This window comes from Stegodyphus dumicola, chromosome 5, assembly GCF_044657685.1.
Source record: "Stegodyphus dumicola isolate Sdum_Otavi_A_Nest chromosome 5, ASM4465768v1".
Classification (NCBI taxonomy): domain Eukaryota; kingdom Metazoa; phylum Arthropoda; class Arachnida; order Araneae; family Eresidae; genus Stegodyphus; species Stegodyphus dumicola.
The window spans coordinates 175,148,222-175,173,303 of record NC_140772.1 but is presented as its reverse complement, the minus strand read 5'-3'; the positions used below and the strand labels follow the sequence as shown (position 1 = coordinate 175,173,303).

Genomic DNA, 25,082 nt, shown 5'->3' with positions numbered 1-25,082 from the left:
TCAGAGCACTTTCTTACAAATTATATTCAAAGTGTGTTTAAGAGTAAATTCTGATTGCTACAAAATATATTTTGTAAACATTATTTTAGATATTTTTCTAATATCTTTGAACCCAAATATTATTTACCTTACAGGTTCGCTCAGAAAACCTTTCACGAAGACATTTATCCTATGATGCATGATGTACTATCTATGGGCATGATGTACTATGTTTTAAGTAAATAATCCTTTAGGCTGCAGAGAATTAAACCGCTAAACTCTGGTAGTTCGACAGTATTAAGACCCTAGGGAACGAACCGGCTGCATGAGATTTTTCATGTTTTTCCCATTTTTCATGTATAGCGTATAAACGATCCAATCTCTCTTAAAAAGGCAAAGTCGTTAATATAGACATTCCTTTTAGAAAGCCTCCGCAAATTCTAAGAATATTTAATCACTTTGTATTGCCTGTGTCCCTCCTTCGATAGTACTAAAGTTGGTTCTTTCATATAAGTGATTCTCAAAGTGGTCGGCATCTCTGCCTCAGTGGCCCAGAGCCTCAAGAGGCCTAAGGCGACGACTGAAATTAAAAGCGATATTGAAGCAGGGTGGGTAAGTGATATTGAAAGCGGATAAAACAATAGATGGATAGTGAAAAAGGTAGTGTTTACACGACAGTATTCGAATTCTTCCTCCGCATACCTTTTTCAGAAACATATTATTTAAAGCTGATATTTGCAATCGTAACATGATCCGGATGTTGTTTTGATTTTTCGCCCCATTTTGTTAGAAGTTGGTTGGCAGTTGTTGCCCAGCACCGAATGAAGAGGTTTAAATAGGAAAGTCTTTGGCCTGCATGAATTTTTGAATCTAAACTTTGCAGCTGCTAGAAAGAGAATGCCCTTAATTGCTGCATTATAATTTATTATCATTGATGATACACTTCCTTAAAGTTTGTAGTCTTTACGGCTTTCAGAAGAATTGAAATTTGACAAGAGGAAAGTACGCTCGGCGAATATGTTTAAGAAAAAATTTTAAATGTCTCTTCATTTTTACATATACAGTGTGCTTATAAACACTCTGTGGTTTTAAGCACTCTACCAACAAAAAGTTACATTTTATTCTTTACCATTAACAAACCGTTTTTAACGTTCGCACTGCCATTTCGTGACACTTACGATAATTGATTTAGCAATGCAAGTGTAATATCAGAATCAAAATTTCATTAATGTGTATATTTTTTCATTATCATCTGCTTCCACTCACGACAATACTTTCGCTTTGCTCTGCCCACTGCTTTGGATATAAAATGGTTATCGCTTCTCCCTATTTGCTATTTAAGAAGGCATTTGATTGCATTTGGCATCGAGGTCTCCTTTATAAACCTATAAAATACCTCCGAACTTTATAAAGCTGATCTATGTTGATTTAATACGTCAGACTTTCCAGCTGCGTATTGGAACTCCACTAAAAGTAGTCATTAAAGCAAGGCTTTGTTTTAGGTGTATATTAATGCTATTCCGAACCCACTTGAAGCACAAGTTCTTAATTATGCACAGAACAATGGAGTTCTCTCAAAATCTTTGAATTTTTAAAAAGATATACTAAATTTACAGCTTTTTTTTTTTTTTTTAAATTTTATTTCTCTCTGGTGTTTATATTGGAAAACCAAGGTAGCCCTGCGAATGGGAGAGATGTCAAGGATTTAAAAAACGCTTAATGTACGGCATCAAATTGGAGGCAGCCCAGCAACAAATCTACAGAGACCGCCACTCAATGTGCTGCTCATGTCCAGGGGCTAATGGATCAACTGGCTATTCATGTAGACCAGCGATTCTCAACCGGTGGTACGCGTACCACTGTTCGTACACAACAGAAAAACAGGTGGTACGCAAAAGAAACAAAGTGCTTTTTACTATTAAATTCAAAAATTAAATACCCCAACATCCTGTTTAAGATTTTTCTTTAACACTCTTATATTTATGCGATCTGTGCTTTCTCCAAAGTCAATAGCCGATCATAGACTTAGCAAAATAATCATTTTTATTTTCACAAATACTTTTTTAACCATAGACGTAACAAAGTTTGGCATAAATAATGTTTTTAAAGGAAAGAATAGAAATGAATGTTGTATTTAATAGGAAATAAAAATAAGTTCCTATAAAAAGATAATAGTATCTCATTAATTCGTTTAGTGTTGATCGATTTATTAGCATGTCTACACTTTATGTCGCCACCTTTTTCGGACATATATTACTATAGTTTCAATTAGAATAATTGTTTTTCGTCGATTTGCTGTCTCAACAGCAGGTATTTTGTCTTCTTGTTGCTTCGTATTCCTTACTTTTCTACGCCATTTGAGAATATCGTCGTCTGTTTTTGAAGAACTCTTAATAATATATTGTGCATTTAAATATTAGTGAAAAAATAATAAAACAAACCTAAATTTTTTTAAAATGCAAACGGCTAGGATTGACTAAGAAAAGTGATGATTCACAGGTGATAGCACTAAGAATATTGAGAAGACAGAAAAATTATAGAAAATATAATAAAAGCCGATGAACTCATAAAATGGCAAATTCCATTAAAGAGACATTTATTCAAAAAACTAAAATACAGTGAGTATTTCGCATTGCAATTAGATGAAAGTACTGATATAACTTCATTTGTTCAATTATTAGTTTACATATGTTTCGAAGGAGATAAACGAATTGCCAATAAGTATTTATTTTGTAAATCTCTTCATCCTGATCCAGCAACTTCAAAGAAAATTTTCAAAGTAATTGACAATTTTATGTCTGAGAATGATATTCCTTGGAATAAGTGCCTTACCGTACGCAGAGACGGAGCTCGGGCTTTAACAGGAGAATATTCCAGTGTTATTTTTCAAATAAAGAAAGTTGCACTGGAAACTATTTGCTTCTGGATTATTATTTGCTTCTTTAACTAGTCTTTCCGCTGCTTCGTTACCAGTAAAACCTGCATGGGCTTTAACAAATTACGTTGTATATAGACTTTATTATTATATTGTAAAAGATGTTGGATATTTGAAATTAAGGGGGAGGTATGCTTGTGATTCAACATAGCGAGTAAAGTAGACATACTATAGGTGTAAATAATTCCTGATACCATTTTAATTATATATTGAATAGCTTGTAATAATTAATGCTTCAGCTTGAAAAATACTATTCTATTCTTTAAGATATCCTTTCCGGGTATAAAGTTTCCTTTTGCCTTGTAATCGCGCCAAAACGTTGCTGACTCCTTCAGTTTTGGAGCCATCTGTGAATATAAAAATAGGTGTCCGTTGCATAGTAAGATGACTTTGCGTATTGTTGATTAGGATGTGTGTGCCTGATCATTTCAGTCTAGGATGTGTCTGTAAGATATCTATAGGTCGTTCATACTGTACTAGACAGTATGTGATATTGAAGATAGCGTCTCCTCATAGTTTAATTATTCTTGAATACACAGCCTCCTGTTCAGCTCGTATATGATGCGATATCGGTCCTAGAAAAACTATTGTTGCGTTAGTGGCAACTGCTCGATATTCTTTACACAGGTTCAGGGAGAACGGACTTTGGAGCATTAAGATGTATTTGGTTTTCATTCTTCCCATTGTTTGCGCCTACACTGATACTGCATAAAGCGCGATCTTTCGGCTACTCTAGCATATATGGTTTTTTGAACATGGGAAATTTGACTCTAATTGGTTCCTTGGAACTGACGTTCTGTAAGCGCTGTTCCATTCGTTTTGAATGGAAGAGCTTGAAAGTTGAAGGATCCAGGTAAGTCCTGGATCCCTGTAAAACCGAGATATTTTAGTTGTTTCACAATTTTAATATTTTTATCGAGGAGTTACAAGGGAATCTTGATGAATTGGTACCTGTTCGAGGTGTTTTTATTGCTGCTGACTTTTGTGCTGATATTTCAAGTTTTAAAGTTTCAAGTTGCATAGATATGAATTTTGTGCATGCAGCTGTTCCGTCAGTTTCGAACTCTCTTCTGATACGTTCTTTAATAAGGATGACAGAGCCGTCAGCGCACGCAAATATATTGATTTTAACTGGCCAGTTTGCCTTGAGAAATAGAATCAAATGTTAAATTCCATAGATGAGAGCTCGCACAGGATCCTTGCGGACAACCTCTTCCCTGGTAATAGCATTATGGTGTGTTATTAATAAAGTTCTATTTGTAAGATTACTGTCAAACATTTTGAAAAGATTTCATGAACACTGAGTTGCCTTGAGCGTCTTCTTTATAGCCGGCCACCAGAGTGTATCAAAGGTGCTCCTAAGGTCTATGGACATAAATGCTGTATGGAGATTTGCATTTCCATTTCCATTTTCTTATATTTGTTTTTTTAATTTCTTCTAAACTATATATTGTGACGAGGCCAATTCTGAAATCATATTGTCTTGAGCTTATAATATTATTGCTGTAGAGGTGAAAGTTAAGTCTATTAATAAGGAGCTTTTCGTTAAATTTTCCCAGTGCAGATAGTAGACAAATTGGTCTTTCCAGGATATTTTGGACTTTTAGTCTTTTTAACAAAAATGCTGCTAGACCTATTTTGAAAGATTTTCGAAAAAGCTTCTGTTTGAGAAAATGATGTAAATAATGAAAAAAGAAAGAAGGGCGTGCTTTATTAGCAATCCTTAGGACTGAGCAATCTAAACTATCAGAGCCCGGACCCTTTTCTCGTGGAAGATTACAGAAAATCTGTAGAATTTCTTTAACTGCGAAAGGAAGGCCATCTTAAGTCGACAAAAGAGTCACATTTTCTCTGAGCAGCTTTTGTTCCGCGTTGCTATTAGCTGAATTATTTTCTGAAAAAACAGCATTAAGAATGATGCTGGCTGAGTTAGATACGAGATTTGGAATATTTTCTGTAGAATATTTGGAATGTCTGGATCAAAAACTGGTTTAGGTTTAGAAATTATTTTAGCCAATAAGGATTTCTTTCTAACTTTTTCCTTTCTGTAGGAATTGACTCAACCATTTGTTTCTCAATCATTTCTGATTTAGAATCACTTTTAGAATTTGTAACCTCAACATCTGACTCTTCAGAAGAACTTCCTTCAAGCTGTTTTTCAGCGCACTCAACACTTTAACTTGATCCAGTCCATTGTCCTAATCTTCATTATCGAGTTGTAAGGAAATTTTGATCATTCTTTTTCTTGAATAGTATAATAATCATTAGTAGAAAGCTCTTTATTTTCTGGTCATGTTTTTCAGGATCAAAATCCCTTTCAATATAATTTCCATAAAGGTTCAATTCATATTCTCCAGACACATCATTCAACTTTAAAAATGTTTCCTTCAAGTTTTTTTCTCTTTCAAGTTTTCAAACCTTTTAATTCTCCCAGCAGAAATTTGCCCGCTCTTTACGAAAACGCACTTTACAAGGTATTAAAACGGGATTAAGTACTATTAAAGCACAAGATGATTTGAAGTTCCTTGCAATATGACCATCAATATAGGAGCTAACGAATTACATACTGCTTCTAACAATATAACCCTGTTCAAAGTAGACCAGATATTTTTACTATCTGGATCCACAGTTGAAAACGGAAATTTCCGGAACAGTATAAGGGAATATCCTAAGAATTATAACACTCCGCGAGGAGCCTAAGCACTCGTCGCCTTATCGAAGACAATCATCCCGGTGAGCACATTTCACAAGTGCACATCTGTGTAGCGACCGAGGCAGTGGCTTCTAGGATGGACCAATGAGCTTCCAGTAATATTTCTATCATGTCAAATGAACTTTGGCGCTATTTAAGCAACAAGTTCTATAACAGTTATGTAACATTCTGTAATCGATTGCAAATTGGTAACTGTAATTATTATTTAAAACTTGTTTAAGTTACTACATTCAGTTCAGATGAAAAATAAACAACATATGTTTCTGTACATTTGGAATAAAAATTGTCTTACAATTTTTTACAATTGCATAAATTTATTTAGAGTAATTTAAAAACTCTCAATAAAATTATGCAATTGTATATTATTATTATTATATATATATACTTCGCATCTGCGTGAAGAAATATTATTTAATCCAGATTCATTTAATTATTAAGTCTTCAATATACTACTTAAAGTATTAAGAATGCTGTTATTTAGCAGAGAGAACAACTATGCAACAAATAAAAGAAAAATAAATGTAAATTTAAAATGTTACTAATTTTTAAGCAGAATTATAGCTATACTAAAAGATACGAACATTTTGTAAATATAATTTTGCTTTAATTAGAGTTACTCGTGGTTCATCATAATTAGTTTGATGTTGTGAACACTATGTCAAGAACTTGAAATACATATCCAGAGTTGAAAATATGGTTTCTCAGTGCTGTTTAGGAATTTCATTCGTGATGCTACAGTTGCGTATTGTTATTTAAAACTTCCCTTCCGTAAGTAAAATTCTTCAGTATTAATTTCTATTAAATGATTTTAATTTAACTTAAACTACCTATTAAAACGGTAATATAAATTTAGTAGAATGTATCAAAAAAGAGGGAGCCCATATGTAGGAAGTTTAAGTCCGGAAATTGTGTTTTAAAGTAACTTGAATGTAAATCATGGGGAAAAAAAGTTTTAAGCGGACTTAAATAGTGAATAACAAAGTTTCAAACTTTGAAAAAATATACATGCATCTTAAAAATTATGCTGCCTAAACCGAAACCTACAGTCTAACTGACTTTCAGATTACTAAGTTAAAAATTGAGATACTACTGTCATATTAAATTTGTCATGAATATTCATTTGCATTCCCAGTATGTTAAATTTCACATTTAATATCTGTTCACTTTGAAATCCATTGTCATTTATTTGAAATCCATTGTCAAGAAATACTCTTCAAACAGAATGAATTTATTTTATTCACACAGAATATATTTAATGTATTTATATATAACTTTTAATTTTACAGTAGATATAATCAGATCATACAGAATATATATTTTGAATCTTACACTTTGAAAATCAAAAGAATGCAAGCATTGCAATAAGAAAATGCTAGATTCATTGTAACACTTTCAGTCCTTCTCAGCTCAATTAAAAAAATTATACACTTGCATTCTCTTAACCCACAGGTAAGTGCATAATATTCGAGGCTAATTGTAGCTTGAGTCATTTTCTCGATGTAAAGAGCAATAATATGCCGCGAACATCAATCCGTGATAAAATTCGCGAAAGTGAAATGTCAACGGTTAAATAAACTAATAAAACGAAAGCACTACGAGAATCTCTACTATTACGCCATACATTTATCACTGCGAAACAAATGCAAATTAAAACGTAAACAACATACGCTCATATGCCTAGTTTCAAAGATTCACCGTCATAGAAGCAATAGAAGCTCATTGGTCCATTTTCGAAATCCATCCCTCAGTGGCTACGCTGATGTGCACTTATGAATTATGCTCGCGGTGAGAGTTGCCAACGTCAGTGATAAAGGGAAAATCATTAGGAAAGGCGAAGTGGTACTCCAGTGACCTGCGTTATAGACGACCCAATAGTCTGCCAATCTCTATGTCTTATGTCATCGGACAGTCTAACATCGGAGTTATTACAGACTGCAGAAATATGCGATGAAGAGAAGATTGCTGCCGAACGTGTCATTCAAGAATTTCAAGATGTTCCTCTCCCGCACATCTTCTAACGTAGGTAGAACCTGTTTGGCTCAGCATAGAACTGATATGGGAGTTCATTCACCAATAAAACATCATCTAAGGCGTGTATCCATTGCTAAATCGGAGGAGGTAGGAAAACTTCTAAAGGACATGGAAGAAAGGACATTATCGAGCCTTCAGCGAGTCCTTGGGAGTCTTCCATCATCCTGGTCATGAAGGAAGTTCAACTAGACTTTGCGTTGTCTGTCACCGGTTTAATGACATCACGAAAAAAGACAGCTACCGTCTTCTTAGAACTAACGATATTCTGGAAGCAAGTAGTTTTACACGCTTGAATTAAAGAGGGGATATTAGGAGGTGGATATACACCCTGATGACCGAGAGAAAATGGCATTTACTACCGGACGAGGATTTGGCAGTTCAGCTGATGCCGTTTAGATTATACAAAGCACCAACAATATTCGAAAGAACATTAAAGAATATTACGCACTTTTATTTTTAAAAACTTACTTTACCAGCTAGTCCAAGTTAATATAATACATTCCACTAGCTTTTAAATTTTAATACATTTCAACTTTCTCTTTGCCTGTTATTTTAATTTCAATTAATATATATATGTAATAAAACCTGTTTCTAATTTATCCTAATTGTATAAACAGCAATTCAAAGAACGCCATCAGTTTTCGAGTGCTTTGCTATAATTAAATACCCAGCTTCAAAGACAATAGTTTTGAATTACTGACATCAGGCAAAAGAGGAAACAATTCAAATTAAAAGTCTGCTAGAATTCCGTTCTACTTTATCCACAATTTACTCAGCAATTATTTTTCCCTTAATGCTCTTAACAATTTACATGTAATTATGCATGAGGCTACACTATTCCTATAATCTTCATATTTATAATCTCTACATATAATAAAAGAAAGAGACTGTCTGTGCGTGTGTGTGCGTCTTTCGTTTGCGCTGCGCGTAAGCTAATAGATCCACGGCTACGAAATTTGGTACATAGGTGCATCTAAACAAGAGCCAGTGCACCTCGAAGCGATTTTTTCGAAATTCGAATTTTTTTTATTTTATGTTTTGTGAGGAAATCGCGTCATTTTGAGACATAATGGGCTACAGGAAAGCCAGATTTTACTCTACGCAGTCCATTTTCACATCGTCATGAAACGTAGGCAATTAGCTATTTTACGAACTTAAAATAAATTTCGTGTTTTAATAAATCGATTAAATACGAATTTATTGAAGAAAGGGAGCTTAACACTTTTTCAATGGGATTTTTTTCTAAAAAAGTTTATTTTTAAAAATGTACAGTTTATTTTTCTTTAATTTTTGGACACGTTAAACTTTCATCCTTGCGAATGCTTTTACAAAAAGAATTTTGGAAAAATGATAATATTTTGTATATTAAAAAAATTTTTTAAATGAAGCTTCCGAGTACACTTCTAACATCTCACATCTTTAAAAATGTGATTTTGGCAACAATTTTCCTGTCTTATTGTTGTTGATAGATTTTTGATGAAGTCGCATTTTTGAATAGTTTCATTCTTTTAGAAATATGGGTATGGCAACAAGTTTTCCTCGTATTTCTTATGTAGCTGTTTTTAAGAGATTGGCATATTTCATTATCATTTATATATATATATATATAAAATACATTTTTATTGATTTTTTTAATAAAGTTGTTCTGCGGAGTAAAATTCTGCGCGGAATTTTATGTTTTTTGAGTTGCTTTCATGTTATTTTTTGCTTATTTCACTGTTTGTAAGATATTGAAAAGTTTTGCATTATTTTTTTTCTTCAGCGGAAAGTTGGTTAATTCTTTTTATTATGATAATTAATATTTGTATTAAGGGATATAGCTTATTTCATTGTAATTTTTTCCTCTTGAAAATATGAGATAAAATATCATTAATTATACTTTGCTTTTCAGAATTTTTTGTTTTTTGTATTCTTTTATGTTATTTATTGCTCATTTCACTGTTTTTAAGATATTGAAAAGTTTTGAGTGACCTTTTTTTAGGAAACAAAGATTTTAACCATTTGAGTTCTTAAGATTTTGCAAAGGGAAGTTGGTTAATTTATTTATTAGGATAATTAATATTTGTATTAAGGGATTTGCTTATTTCATTGTAATTTTGTTATACGTAATAACACTTTTTTATGAAGTTGTTCTGCAGAGTAAAATTCTACGCAGTTTTTAAATTAAAGTTTGGTGTTCCCTTCAGCCATTTTTCCAGTACATTCAAAAGACAGACGAAGGCTGGCAGCGAAGCTGCTAGTAAGGCAATAAATTAAAAACCATGTTGGAAAGCGCGCAGTTATATTAGCCAAAACGTTCTCGTCATTTACTGTAGATTAGATAGATAAAATAAATCAAGATAATACCAAGAAAATATTAACTATGCCTAAATATGGAAAATTTTCGTGAATTTTTTTAAATATTTTTATTTAAAGAAAATTTATTTTTCCCCCTTCCCAATTAAAACTAAAATAATCATGGAAGTATAGAAATAATGCAGTTTATACGTTTGTATTGCTATGATTGTGTGTAAGCAGATTCATACTGCCTGCTTACACATCATAGCAATATAAGCAGCAAGTTTATATTACATGCATGTGTAAGCAGGTTCATGTTACATGCTTTAATAATCTTTAGTGCTAAGTGATTAACTTGAAATTAATCAAACATAAAATTTTGCTATTATTTTAGTTTTATTTTCACTATTTGTTAAAAAATTTATTTTTCATTTCAAAATTTCTGAAATTTATCATTTTAATATTAATTAAAATTAATTAAAATTTAATTTTTTATTTATTTCATTATTTAGTTTCGAAACTTTTGGTTAATGTTAGAGCTTAATTGAAAATGTGTTTAATTTTTATCTTTACTTTCGTCTGATTTTATTTTTAACACAACTTTTCGAGCACGTATTATATGACAGATAAAGCAGGAGAAGAAAATAATTTTAATAGAGTTATTATGAAAAGAACTTTTATTTGTGCAGAGCATACATGGAAAGCAAAAGTTATAAACATGTTTTGTTCATAATTTCTTTACGAAGTCATATTCTAGCGTATTCTATATTGTGTTGAGCAGAATTTATTAAAAATGATCTGCGAAAAAAATTTGTAAGAATTTCAAATGATTAAATCGTAAGAGTCCATGAATCAGGAGTGTACTGGATTAAAAAAAAAAAAATTATTGAGATTATTGTTAAGAAGAGCACACTGTATGAATATGGCTGTATACATCAAGTTGGAGAAAATATTATCGTCTAAAGAAAATAAGAACAGAAATTGAAAATGATAAAAACCTGTAAGGATTGTATTGAAATAGTAACACAAGTCACTGAAGCAAAAGTAACTATTACGAGCATTCAGAATTCAAACTTGCTGATTCATTTTCGAATTCTATTGACATCAGATTTCTTACCTTTCTAACTGACTTATTATTTGAACCATTTGATATCTTTTGACTACGATAGCAGAACTTTATCAGATTTGATAACTCGTTTCACTGAAATTGTTGGCAATGACTTGAAATTATTAAATTGACACAAATTGCGTTTAACTGACGTAAAATTGGCATTGCTGTCTTTAATTGAGGAAAGAAACGCTAAGAAAAAGAAAAAAAGTGATGTCAAAATGATAAAATCTCTTTAGCTCATGAGTAGAAAAAGGAAATATAAGTCATCATTTACATTATTCTGAACAGGAGGCTGAAATTAGATAAACTCTCAATAAATAATATATCTCAGAACGCTTCCGCCAGCCGCTATAACATGATATTCGACTGGTCAATTAACTCTCGTAAATGGTCGAGGCGTGCCCAAAAATAAGTGAAAATCCAAACAATCAGCTTCTTTGTATGGTCTAACAATATTTACCTATCTTAATAACATTATTTTCTTCGCAAGATAAAACCGACAACACTATAAACAACCCAATTTAGGTTTTGTTTGCTGAGCACCAACATTCATCTTTGCGCAAATGTTGAAATTCATTCCAACATCCGCTTTCATTCGCCTGCTTAGAACACAATCCAACCACTGAGGACAGGTGATTAAAGAACGTTAAAATTATTATCAGCGCCCTTAAGAACTCGAGATTATTTTGCAAATAAGAAAATTTAATAGAATTTAACCGTTTATTTAAACGATGTGCTTTGCGGTAGTCATTTACAAATTCATAATTGCACATTAATAATCATACCTGGCTCTTCCGAAACCATCACACTGGAAGATTAAACTACGTGACACACAGATCATGCATTGCTTACTGAGAGGGTGAATTTTATGTTTTGAGCTGGAAGTTATCCAATCATACGTAAGCAGCGGCTTAATGTCGGCATAGTGGCATAGAACAAGATATACTATTTCTCTATCACGCTCTTTAATTCTTAGCTTCTGTACCCACGAAAAAAGCCTTTATCGAAGAAGTTTATGTTTCTTGACTGTTTGCAAAAGATCAAATTAAAAAAGCAGGGCATTTATTGTAAATAAGTGTACCTCGATTTAGCAAAATGTTTCTTTCAATAAACTCTTGCTATTTCAGTTTTACGAAACCTGAACAAACTAAGAAAATAATTACTTCGAACAGAAAGTCAAAATTTTGCTTACCTTTCGTTTGTTAATCATCGAGTCTAGATAGGAAGAGACCTATATATTTCTTATGATGAAGTATAACGGAGTGTGTTAAAAAGAGAGCTTCTAAACATTTTATCAGATGGTATTTATAAGTCAGAAATAAACTGTTCTGAATATTATCCATGTATTTTATATCACAGTCGTACAACTTATAAATTATTCTTTTGAACTAATTTTTTATTTCATATCTACGTACTTCTGCAAATGTTAGTATAAAAAATTTCAATCAATTTCAAAAAATAAAAGCACTTAATATATATACTCTGTCAAATTTATACATAAAAAAGATACTTATTTTAGCACCTAGTGTTGTAAAATTAGCTCTACTTTCAATCGGAAATTTAAAATTTTGAGTTTTTTAATATCACCTTACTTTTATTGTTAATTACTTTTTATTTTTAGCTGCATTTAACTGTTCTTTTTGCTTCCCCCTAAATAGCAAATTATTTTGAAGGATTGGTACTTTTTTACTACTTCATTTTTTCTTTTGCTAACTGTTTTTTTTTTTTTTTTTTTTTTTTCGGCAATGAAACAAATTAATCAGGTTCCTAAATATAACTTTAAAATAGAAAAGTAATTTTATACTGGTTACAATTTATTTTTAGCTTTGTTGATATCCTAATAAAAAGTACACATCATAAGTGTTTTAGAAAAAACTTAGCTGTGTGCTTGCTACATGCAGGAATGCAAGGTTATATTTCGCAGAGTCTATATTAGCTTAGCTAAAATTTAAAAGCTATGCATATCATTCTTTTAGAAAGCTTACAGTTTTTATCTTAATTTCCTAACTCCAAGGGAGGGGGACTGAAAGTTTTAAGATTTTTAACGGTTGCCCAAAAGGGTTTGTTAAGGTTTATGATACTCTCGCTGAGCTCGCAGTCTACCAGTCTGTTGTTACACTCACTCCTACTAACACATTTTTTTTCTCTTTTTAGCTTTATTATTAAGCATAAGTGTCTTCACTGTTACGCCATATACAATGCAACAGCAGAATCAAAGATGCTAAAAGCAGCATAGCATTATAAGTTTAGAATTCCCAATGCAGAGTTAAGTGTTGGCATACACTTTTCTTTTCTTTCTTTCTTTTATTTATTTTTTTTTAATTCTTTTCTCAGTTTATCATATTAGTGTTCAGTTTTATTAGTAAATAGCTTGCAAAATTTTTTATTTGTCTTTTTATTATTAACGTTTTGTGTATTTACTTTACTTACATATAACGCTCTTGGCGCTTGCAACATGAAATTCGATTCAACGGCAAAATCACAAAATATTCAAAAACAGCATATCTTTAAAATTTCCGATAAGCAGTCTTGCGCTTTGGAGTTAAAAATATTTTATTCCGTGCAGGTTGCCCTGCTCGCTTTGAAATCGTTCAGTTTGTTAATCAAAAATTCATTAAAGTTTTGAAAAATATGAAATAGATAATGAAATAAATTCGTCCAGGTGCAAAAGTTCGGGTGGAGAACTATGTTATTCAAAATTTGATAATTCTAGGTATCGTTGTTTTTTCACGATGTGAGAATCAAGCGAACATTCATGCAGGTTCTTCAATATTTAATTTCTTTAAATATAATAAATGGCGATAATATTTGGTGGCAACGATCTGAACAGTGATACAGCGGAGTTTACAGTGATTCGACGTAAAAGGCCGTTTCGAGACTAATAACCCATCTGGGCTATCGACCCTTTGGCTTATAAAAAATAATAATAATTAAAAAAACTGATAGCTTTCAGATTTTATATTACACCCAAAGGGGCGTTTTCTTCATTTACACACACATACTCGTTTCTAGAGCATTTGGGTCAATGTCCCCTTTGGGCTAAAATATTTAAAGGCAACATATCTTTAGAATTTCCGATAGACAGTCTCGGGCACTACAGATAAAAATGTTTTCTTTTTTTTTTTTTTTTTTTTTTTTTTTTTTCGTACAGTGTTGCCATTGCTCGCTTGAGTTTGTTAATCTTTGAGTTTCTGGGTTAACGCCCCTTTGGGGTAAAAAACCGCGGTTTTAACTATTTGCTCAAAGAAAGCCCGTCTGGACCCGTCATTTCTGAATCTACTGCATAAAGGCAAAGGAAGATTTTGCAATGGATGTGACATGAAAATGAGATCTAAAGCAAACTAAACTAAGCGAGCGAAAGTACAGGATTATTTTGAGTTTAGCATTGTATTTTTCGTCTCTATAGCATATCCAGAAGTTTCCAATAATGAAAAATCTCTATGCATGTGTTTTGATATTTCCTGGAATTCTGGAAAAAAGGCGGCCCTAGAGAACCAAATTTTGAACGCACATATGTAGTCATGTATCTGAACATATATTCTTCGAAGCCCGAATTTTGAATTTCGAAGAAATTTTTTTTATTTATCTCGTATTTTGTACGAGTTTAAGGAACTTTAGATAAAAAGCTTTGTATTACTGCTGTACAAAGTATTGGATATTTATGTTTCAAACTTAATCAGAGAACTGAGAGATATAAAAGAAGTGTATTACCACTCGGCAAAACGATTTGTCTTTCGAATTTAATCACCTCATCTGAAAACGGCGGAACCTAGAAGCACCAGATTTTGAACACATATAGTCTTGTACCCGAATATGTGCACCTTGAAAGCCAAATTTTGAATATATTTTTAGTTTTTAGTCCAAAGGTGCTTTGTCCCTGAAGGACTATTGTTTTCGTTTTACGATTTTGCGTTGAAAACTTTAAAAGGCTGTATCACTTTTCAAATCGTTGCCACCAAATACTATCGCCCTGTATTATAGTTGAAGAAATTAAGTAATGAAGAATCTGCATAAATGTATGTATGTTTCTCGCATTGTGATAAAACTACGCTACCTAGAGCCATCCAATTTTGAATGACGTAATCCTACTGCGAAAATGGGCATCTGAAAGCCCAAATTTGGAATTTGTTTTATTATCAAAATCCTATTTTGTAAAACTTTTAACGAATATTTGATTAACAAACTCAACGATTTAAAGCGAGCTATGGCAACACTCTACGGGGGAATAAAAACCTTTTTATCTCCAGGGCGCGGAACTGTGTATCGGAAATTCTAAAGATATGCTCATTTCAAAATTATTTGGCGACATTGCTGTTGAACTGAATTTTATAGTGCAAAGAACATGATATCTAATAAATAAAGGTAACACACGAAAAGCTAAATAAACGCCATTTTGGACGTAATCTAAAATTAATTTTTTATTTTTTTTTATTTCATATTTTCTGTGAATTTAAAGAACTTTCGATTAAAAATTCAGGGATAGAAAAGTTTTGCATTGCCACTCAGCAAGATGATTTTTTCAAACATAATGAAAAAACTCAGGGACGCGCAAAATAACAAAAAAAAAAAAAAAAAAAGTTTTCTTCCTTGATTAAAGCGCAATGTATTTGCTTTTCGAATGTAATCAACAAATTCGACGATTTAAAAGTAATGTGTTGCCGCTGCCCGAATTAAAGAATTTTTTTTTTTTTTTATTTTCCACCAGGTCGTGCGTCGTCATTCACTAAAACGTAAGATATTTCGTTTTTCTGTCAAATTTATTCTGTTGTTAATTAACAAAGTAAGCGAATTAGGAGCAGTAAAAGCCGATTCCTTTGCATCATTATTAATTACTAAGTTGGATCCATGAAATTACATAAGCTTATATGAAATTATATATAAGATAAATTCATTAAAATTGTTATATGTAGTTTTCTTTTATAACTATTCTAGGCGGATAATTATTTAAATAAGCCGTTTTATATAAGACTAAGTACAAAGACGAACATAAAACGATAGAAGAATGAAAATTTTATGTATAAATTAATCATCAAGTAAATAATATATAAAAATAAGGAAAACAAATGATCTTGTGCTTTCTCTCTGCAGGTTATTTTGCTGCGAAGAAAGCAGACAGTTCGTTCTTTTTACTTCCTTGTAAGAAGTAAAAAGGAAGTATTGTAATCGCGAAAAGTTTCAGGCAGCATATGTCAACGAAAATATCCATTTTGACAGCTATCGAATGCAATTTAACGATGTTTTTGCGTGATATCTGTAAGTAAGGACAGAATAAACTACTCTTTTCCTTCAAAAAAAATTATAAAACTGCTTTAAAATGTATTCTGAAGAGAATTTTTCGTGGCGTCTGTACGAACGTACGTACGTATCTCGCATAACTCAAAAACGAGTAGCCTCAGAACGTTGAAATCTTGTATATATTACTGCTATAACATGTAGATGTGCACCTCGTATTTTGGTTGCAATCGGCCGCACCAAACGTATATAAATATATTTATATATATATCCAATCTGTTACCCGGCTCAGTGATCTCAGTTTCTTTACACTTATATGTTTGTAAATTGTACATTTTTTGCTTTAAAAATGATTGAATTATGTTGTTTTTATCTTCCGGTTAAGGTTTTTATGCCTTTAGTAAATCTGTATGCAATATTTTTAGAATTATCAACAATTTTAAAGTTGTTTAAGTGTCGCTAAGCCTATTTTAGATGGCGGCCATTGATTGTTTACATTTGAAACAGCAGACTAGTGGATTTGTTGCCAATCTAGAGAAACTTAGCTTCGCAACAACAAAGATAACGCCTTCATTTATTATTGCCAATTAAATTATGCTTAATCCTTTCTGGAATTTTTTCGAGGAAATAAGCGTTTAAGATTTACTTCGTAATTTTTAATATAGATATTTTGAGTTTTTATGTATTTTTGCCTTTTCGCGAAGTGAGAACTGAATTAATTGAATGAGAAATACTCAATCGTCTGTGAAAAACTGTTTCTTTTTTGTTTTGTTTGCTTAATTTCTTTTATACATCATTCTAGCTTTATTATAGTATTTGAATAGAATATGTGGCAACGATTAGATAGTTCTATTCTTTAAATGATATAAATTTTGTGCATTATGAGTTATAATATGAACGAAATATATAAGTTAACTGTTATATAATTATTGGATTATATAACAGTTGACTTAGTTTCCGTTATATAATTATTATATAAGTTAACTGTTATATAATTATTAATACTGTTAAGTGAATCTAGCGCCGGAGTGTCGCTATGGTAAACAAATACTAGAGTGAATTTTAAAGAATGCATTTATTCTATTGTGGTTTATGCGCTGTCGGCGAAGTAGATTTAATTCAATCCAATAAGTTTAAATGAAATGCAAGAAAAATGCGTATAATTTAATATTCCGTACAAGGAAGTCATGTGGTGTACACATCAGATTTTTTGAAAAAGTATTCCCGAATAAAGACTTTTCAGAAAAGATTATGTATTTGCCACATATTAGGAGTGTTAAACATTTGGATTCCGGCAGTCGGCTGTCGGACATGAAAACAAAATTTCTATATAGCTACGCAGAAATCAATGCGGACAGCACAAATATGCTCACAAAATTTATCTTTCAGTTTCGTATCAAGTAAAAACCAAAATTTGCGTTAAAATATTTTTAATATTTTTTCTGGAATTTCTATTATCTTTTATCATAAAATTTAGCTTTTTTGGCATGCAACTAGAAATGTTTTGTTCTTTTGGGCTTAATTTTGCTGCCTACTTATCTTTAGTTGATAATTTAAACTATTGCTTTAAAGAACTGTTTCGTTTTTGAATTTCATATTCTATATCTTGCCAGATATGTTCAATAGAGTTTAAATAGGGTCACTGAGAATATGATTTTATTATTTTAAGCCAATTAAAAGGCAGTTGACATCGCACATTCTAGCGGTTTGCTTTCTGTCATCGGTTTAATAAAATACGAAATTATCTTACAGGTTATATTTTTGTACAGATGGCTCTAAAATATCAGAATTGATCCATTACGCCATCCGTTTTAATGGGCTGGATACACTCGCATATCACAACACTTTCTGCGAAATATGCTACTGCTAGCTTAGCTCTATTTTAGAAATTCATCTTTAGATACACTCTAAATGGACTATTCACCAATATCAAATACACGTTCTTCAGAGAATATTACATTATCAAATATTAAAAATTCTTATTTCTCATGGAATTTTGAGGAAAATGCTGAGGTTTTCTGTCCTCTTACAAATGTAATTTTTGTCTTTGCTGCTGACCCGTCATATCTAGTAGATTGGATTGCTATTTTAAAAGTTTCTGAATTAACAGATTATTTTGTTAACCTTTTTAGGCACTTTGTCAGGAACATCCCGCATTTTCCTCTACCTGGCAACGTAATGATCCGTGGTTCGAATTCTGTCGACGGCGCAGTTTAGTTTTCGTTTTTCTTGCTCCTAAAGTTTAAAAGTTTCCCCAACTTTCCTAATTGCTTTATTTTCTTATAATCGCAAATTAAAAGTTGATTTAAGAACTTCTAATCGCATTTCCTTTGTACATGCAGAAAGCTATAAAAAGCGTAGAATGAAAACTTTATGGAAGAATTTGAAGAAACGATTTTTAAAATATTGCGTATTTCTTCCATGCCATAATACCATCAACGTACTTCTTGTATTTATTGCACATACTTAGTCGTACTCTACAGTGTCTCAAAAAAGTGATGGGACACTTGTGCTTTACAAAAGGAAACTGCAATAAAATAAATTTTAAAAACATGTAAAATTTTTTGTGGGTGTGTTTCATACTTAAATTTAGTAACAATTATTACATAACATACATTTTCTCAAAATATTAAAATATTAATTTAATAAAAATACAATTGTTTAGAACGGAGCAGAAAATGGCTCACATAAGTGATGGGACACTTACTTTTCCATCAAATATTTATCCAAAAATTTTACTTTTTAAAAGATTTTAATATTTTCTTGGATTTCCTTTTACTTTTAAAACATGATTTAATCTTCTTGGGATGGATTCGACTAATTTTTTTGTGATTTCTGGAGTGATTTTACCCCATTCTTCTTGAAGCACCGATTTTAATTGTTGTTTTGAAGAAATGGTGTGTTTGTGAATTCTTGATTCCAATTCTTGCCAAATATTCTCTATGGTATTTAATTTTGGAGATTGTGGGGGTGTTTTTATTCTTTCAGGACAGTTATACAGCAGCCAGAGTCTAACGTTCAAAGCACTGTGCTTGGGGTCATTGTCCTGGTAGAATTTAAAATCGTTATGAAGGTTCAATTTTCGTGCTGAAGATTTCAAATTTTGATTTAAAATGTCAATATACTTGTACTGATCCATTATACTGTCAATAAAAACAGGATTACCAACTCCAGCGGACGACATACACCCCCATACCATAACTCCTCCACCATGTTTTACTGTTGACACCAAGTTCTGTTTGCGAAATTCTTCCCTGGGTTTTCTCCACACCAAGATTCTACCGTCAGAACCAAATATATTAAATTTAATCTCATCAGCAAATATAACTTCATTCCAGTAATCAGAATTCTTATTTATGTTGGATTTTGCGAAAGCCAGTCTGAGTTTTCTATTCTTTTCACTTACGAAGAATTTTTTCCTGGCTGCTCTACCGTGATATCCAGTAGATCGAATTACTATTCTAATAGTCTCAGAATTAACAATTACTCCATATAATGCTTGTAAATCAGCAGCAACATTAGGAGCACTCATTCTTGGATTTTTTTTAAATATTTCGAACGATAATTCGCTTTATTCCATTGGATAGCTTTGATGGTCGGTCAGGTCTTCTTTTATCCTGAATCATATGATTCTTTTTATATCGTTTAATGATATTGAAAACTGTTGAATGACTCAAGTTAACTGTTTCAGTAGTTTCTCTAATAGATTTTCCACGTTCAATATGCAAATTAATAACTAATTTTCGAATTCCAGGCAAAGTTTCTTTTCGTTTAGCATTCATGGCTGCACAGAGCTAAAAAACACAAAAATTCTAAAACAAACTGGAGAGAAATACTGCAGACGATTTTATAAATTATTGGGAATTGCTTTTGAGTAAAAATAAATACCCCAAAAGATATTTTTATTGCTTACTTCAGACGATTTTTGTTGCATAGTACGTAGTGTCCCATCACTTAATGAGCCATTTTCTGCTCCGTTCTAAACAATTGTATTTTTATTAAATTAATATTTTAATATTTTGAGAAAATGTATGTTATGTAATAATTGTTACTAAATTTAAGTATGAAACACACCCACAAAAAATTTTACATGTTTCTTAAATTTATTTTATTGCAGTTTCCTTTTGTAAAGCACAAGTGTCCCATCACTTTTTTGAGACACTGTGTGTACTGCTCGAAGATTTAAAACAAGATTTTCCGGATATTATAGAAAAATATTAATTTGATTATATGAACAGAAAGGATATTAGTCTTAAAACTGATGTATAAGACCAATAGGTAATAAAACTAGTCCTCAGAATTGATTTGCAAATTGTGCATATTCGTAAACCCTGCGAGAAGATGCATCTTCATTCTTATAATAGTCCTAGAGAAAATATTCATAACTAGAGTAATAAAACACACGCCGTAAAATTTCTTGAGTTATACTCAAATAGGCGCAGACGATTTGGTAAAGAGGAACTGCAAAAATAAATTCTACAAGAAAGAAGAAAAAGCAAATGCTGACTTATACTTCAACATCTAAAATATATTTGATAAAATTTTGCATTTGTCTGGAGCAAATATCCTAGTGAAAGTTCAACATATTTCAACACAAACTTAATGATCTTGTCTTTTGAATTCCAATTATATTATTTTTCAAAATTTATTCTAAAATAATTTAATAAGAAATTAAATAATGGAAGAAGTTTATCTCTCGAAATGCATTGATACGTTTTTAGTTGAAATTAATGTCATAATAACGTCGTTTTATTTAACTAATTAATTACCTATTTTAAGTGATGCTTTATAGAAAAGAATAATTACTAATTTAGAGTAAAATCTACTCACTCTGGAAAACTGTACACAGAAGACTTTCTAGAGTGATCACACTTATTTATGATACCGTGCAGTTTTTGGAATTAAAGCAATATAATTAATGAGTTATGCTGTTCCAAATTTTGTTCAATTAGTTAACCATATAATATGCAGCGCCAATTTTATCCACACATTTTCTTTCCATTCTCATGCAAAAACAGTCGGCTGTATTCTAGTAGTGTTTTAGCAAAGATCCTGTTTTTGCGAAATCAAAATAAAACAAGAAGAGTGTAACAATGAATTCTTACCTTTCTGGGATCGGCGGGAAAATCTGTCAGCAGCGAAGAACTGGGCATGATGCGGGTGGCATAGCGAGTAAGTACGTAACCAGTTTCAACAGAGGTACTTCGTGACTGAAAAGCATCGTCTTGAGCTATTTCTAGTAAGAGCTCATGGGACACACACAAACACAAACGGGAATCTACTTTTACGCCCAACGTCATACCTCGACGCCGTTGATACAGCTGGCAGGCCGTTGAATATTTTCCACAGCTTCGAAATTAAAAATTACGGAAGCTCCGACTAAATAAAATGAGAAGGTAAGTGTTGTGCCAGTTTTCTTTGAACACTTTAAAATTTTTAACAGAACACATGGAGAAATGCCCAGAAATACCTCGGAATGTTTTTTTTTTTTTTTCCCCTCTTTTATCTAAATGCTTCGAACGAATGATGATTCAGACTTGATTCGAACTTTGGGAATAAGCCAAGTTCTTTCTTATCGATTTCTCGATTGTGATGCATATCGTGGCAGCATTTCCCAAGGGAAATGTGGCCGTTGCTGAATAGATTTTGGAAAGAGCCCACTAATAGGTTCCATATTAATAACCCATTACAGGGGTAATGAAAAGCTTACGTATAACTCACGAAAGAAGGTAACTACTGCAACTAAGTTGGTAGACATACAACCGATGCGAATTCCAAAATGCCTCCCCTCCTCACCGCAAAACAGAGACTTTTCAAGATTCCCATGATATAAAGGAACAAGGAATAAATCCGGCCTGTTCTGTTGAAGCGAGTTTACCCCTCCCCTCGACCCAAAATGTTATGAAGATTTTGGTTTTAACTAGGACTCGAACCTATACCTCATTCCTGCACATGAAGTTGTTCTACTATCGAACTACCGGCGCTAATAATGCATTGTCACCTAATAGCTACTTGTATGTTACTCACTATTGAGTTTGCCTTCAAAATTACCCTCTTCTTATTTAGGGTGGGAGATGCCCCGACTACTAATTGGCTAGTATTGTACAGAAACCACTAATTGACCCCTAACTGAATAGTATTGTACAGAAAATTGAACGACATTAAATAACGATCTCTGGGAAATTACTATAGATGAAAATTCATTTTGCATTCATGACCGTAATTTCTAAGATATGTAATCTAGAATATCTAAACACACTACAATCGATCGAATAACTTGTAGAGACATTAGGTATTTTTTGGAAGCAGAAGTCGTGAAAAATGAGCAACACCTTCGCCGTGAATCGAACCACGGACCTCTGGAATACGCTCCCAGCGTGCAGACCACTACACTATGAAGGCATGCTAAGAAGACGGGAGAAATACCTTATATACTCTCCCTTTTAAAGGGCGACTAGGGATTAGGGGACTCAATCGCCAAATCCTAGTGGCGGAGAATCGTCATCCACCACCTTTTTTAGTTCGGGCGCCACTGTAGAGACATTAAGACTTTTTTTTTTTTTTTTTTTTTTTTTTTTTTTTTTGAAGTGGGAGTCATGAAAAATGAGCAACTCCTTCGCCGGGAATCGAGCCACGGACCTCGGGAATAAGCACCCAGCGTGCAGACCACTACACTACGAAGGCATGCTATGAAGACGGGAGAAATACTTTATAAACTTATTTAATAATTTTGTAATTCATCACAATCTAGACTTTATCTATACCGAGGAAAGGTATTAGATAATACTCGCTTGCATTAATATTAAACTTATCAAAAAATATCCTAGTTTTTGCTCTGTATAAAAACATTTGGTGTCTTATTCAAAGTACCAGCTGTACTCTATCAGTTTTCCAGAAGAACTTTACTAGCAATGTAGCTTGGTCAATTTCCAATAATCTTCAATAATGCTTTTTTCATGAGGGTTCACTCCTATCACACACTTGCGATAAGCACCTGTTACTGAACAAAATATCTTTTACGTACTGAAACGTAATTTTACTAGTTTAATTTCGAATTACCTTTTGAACTATGATTACGTTTCTAATATTATAAAAATAGTTTAAATTATTTTCACACCAAATTATTATCTGTACCTAAAAACGTGTTTTATAGCAGAATTAATTAATGCTAAATGTGGAAGGCGTACTCAGGTATTACAAAACAGTTAACATGAATAAAGAACACTTTGAAATGTTTGCTGTTATTTATTCCCAAGAACCAAACTTTAAGAAAGTATGAGTACATTAATTTGAGTAGGATATATAAGATTCCAAACAAAATTTAAACATGCGGAGAATGTGCCAAATCCATAGAACAATATTTGTGTTACATGTAATAAATATGTTTCTGAGAAAATGCAATCTATTTGCAAGAAATACGCTGATTATAGTCATACTTATTACAGGGAAAGGCATCGAAATGAAATACGAAAGAAAATATGTTCTAAAAGTTACTTTTATTTATTAATTATTTAAAAAATAGATTAATCAAAATTGTAACGAATAAATTATTTTTTCAAATAGTCGTCAATTGAAAAACATGGATTGGTTAGCAAGATTCTTTCGACTGTAATCAAAGATAAGACAATTCGAACAAAGGGAAAAAAGAGAGAGAGAGAGGTATAGAAAAATAAATGTTAAGGTACCAAAGTTTTTAAACCATCAAAAGTTTTTAACGTCTATTAACGAAGCAATCAGTATGTCTCATACGACAGAAGTACTTTCATTAAGTTTTCTGCATCTCTCTTTATGGACTGATTAAAGTGTTAGCAATATTAAAAAAGCTATGAAAAAATTTATAATGTAGTAGAATGCACTGAGCTGAGACTGCACTACTATTAAACATTTTGTCTAAGTCTGAAAGTAAATTATACCAGAAATTGTTTAAAGAAGTACTGGTAATAATTAGCACCGTTACCAACAGTTTAATTAGTTGCGATAGAAATGAGTTGTTGTAATTAGAATTTACATTTTTTTCAGTTTTACGCAACTTAAATATGCTTTTGTATTTTGAAGGCAGAATTGAGTCTTGCAAGAAATTTCTTTACTTCAAGTAATTCATTTCTCTGTTAAGTTTTTATAGTAACTCTACAATTAAAAAAAGCGTTTTTAAAATTTTTCGATAGTAGGTTTACTTTTTTAATCTACAGGATTTCAAACTCTGCTGTAAACAATCACCTGCTTAATTTTATTTTTATACTGGAGACTTCTCGAAAATTTGACGCAAAACGTTAAAACTTCGAAGAGAAGCATGTAATTACATACATTTCTCTTCCTGATCTTTACACTTGGAAATCCTTCATATATTTCATCAGAGGCTATCTTTTTCAATGCATTTGTGGCATTCATCAATATTCGTTCTCATTGAAAAAAGACACAGATGTGATCGTTAATCGATAAACAAAACCCATTCATACTGAGAGAATGTTCTTCTTTGAAATAAATATACAAATATATTATATTTATTTCACATTAAATTACGCAAAATTAGATACGAATTTTAAAATTAACTGATGCGAAATTAGATGGCACTAAAATTGAACAAATTCTCATTAATGAACTTTCATTTCTATATTTTAATAAAAGATCTACAAAAAATTTAATTTTAATTTATTTTCGTTGGAAACAAATTTTATAAAATAATTCAGCATCGTTTTCAAGCAGATAATAAGACTAGAAAAATCCGAGTTTCTACAATTTTCAGTTAAAAATTATCATTTTGATTGAAACCGAAATATAGTTTTAAAAAGAATGTTCTAAAACCT

The 25,082-nt window shown here is 31.8% G+C and overlaps 1 protein-coding gene across 4 annotated transcripts in view; it reads right to left on the bottom strand.

The window, feature by feature from the left end:
* LOC118185097 (NAD(+) hydrolase sarm1-like) overlaps positions 1 to 25,082 on the bottom strand; it is a 137,483-nt gene that overhangs the window by 100,227 nt on the left and 12,174 nt on the right. The window contains exon 1 of one of the 4 annotated variants that reach the window (XR_004757545.2): positions 21,384 to 21,614. The exons of 1 other annotated variant lie outside the window; for it this stretch is intronic. Coding sequence is in view for 2 of the 3 variants with exons in the window: in XM_085817407.1 (XP_085673533.1) it covers positions 21,384 to 21,578 (195 nt within the window). In the remaining variant the exon portion in view is untranslated. Of the gene's footprint in view, positions 1 to 21,383; positions 21,615 to 25,082 lie in introns of those variants that run through there. 2 more of the 4 variants (XM_085817407.1, XM_035354891.2) reach the window with 2 other exon arrangements.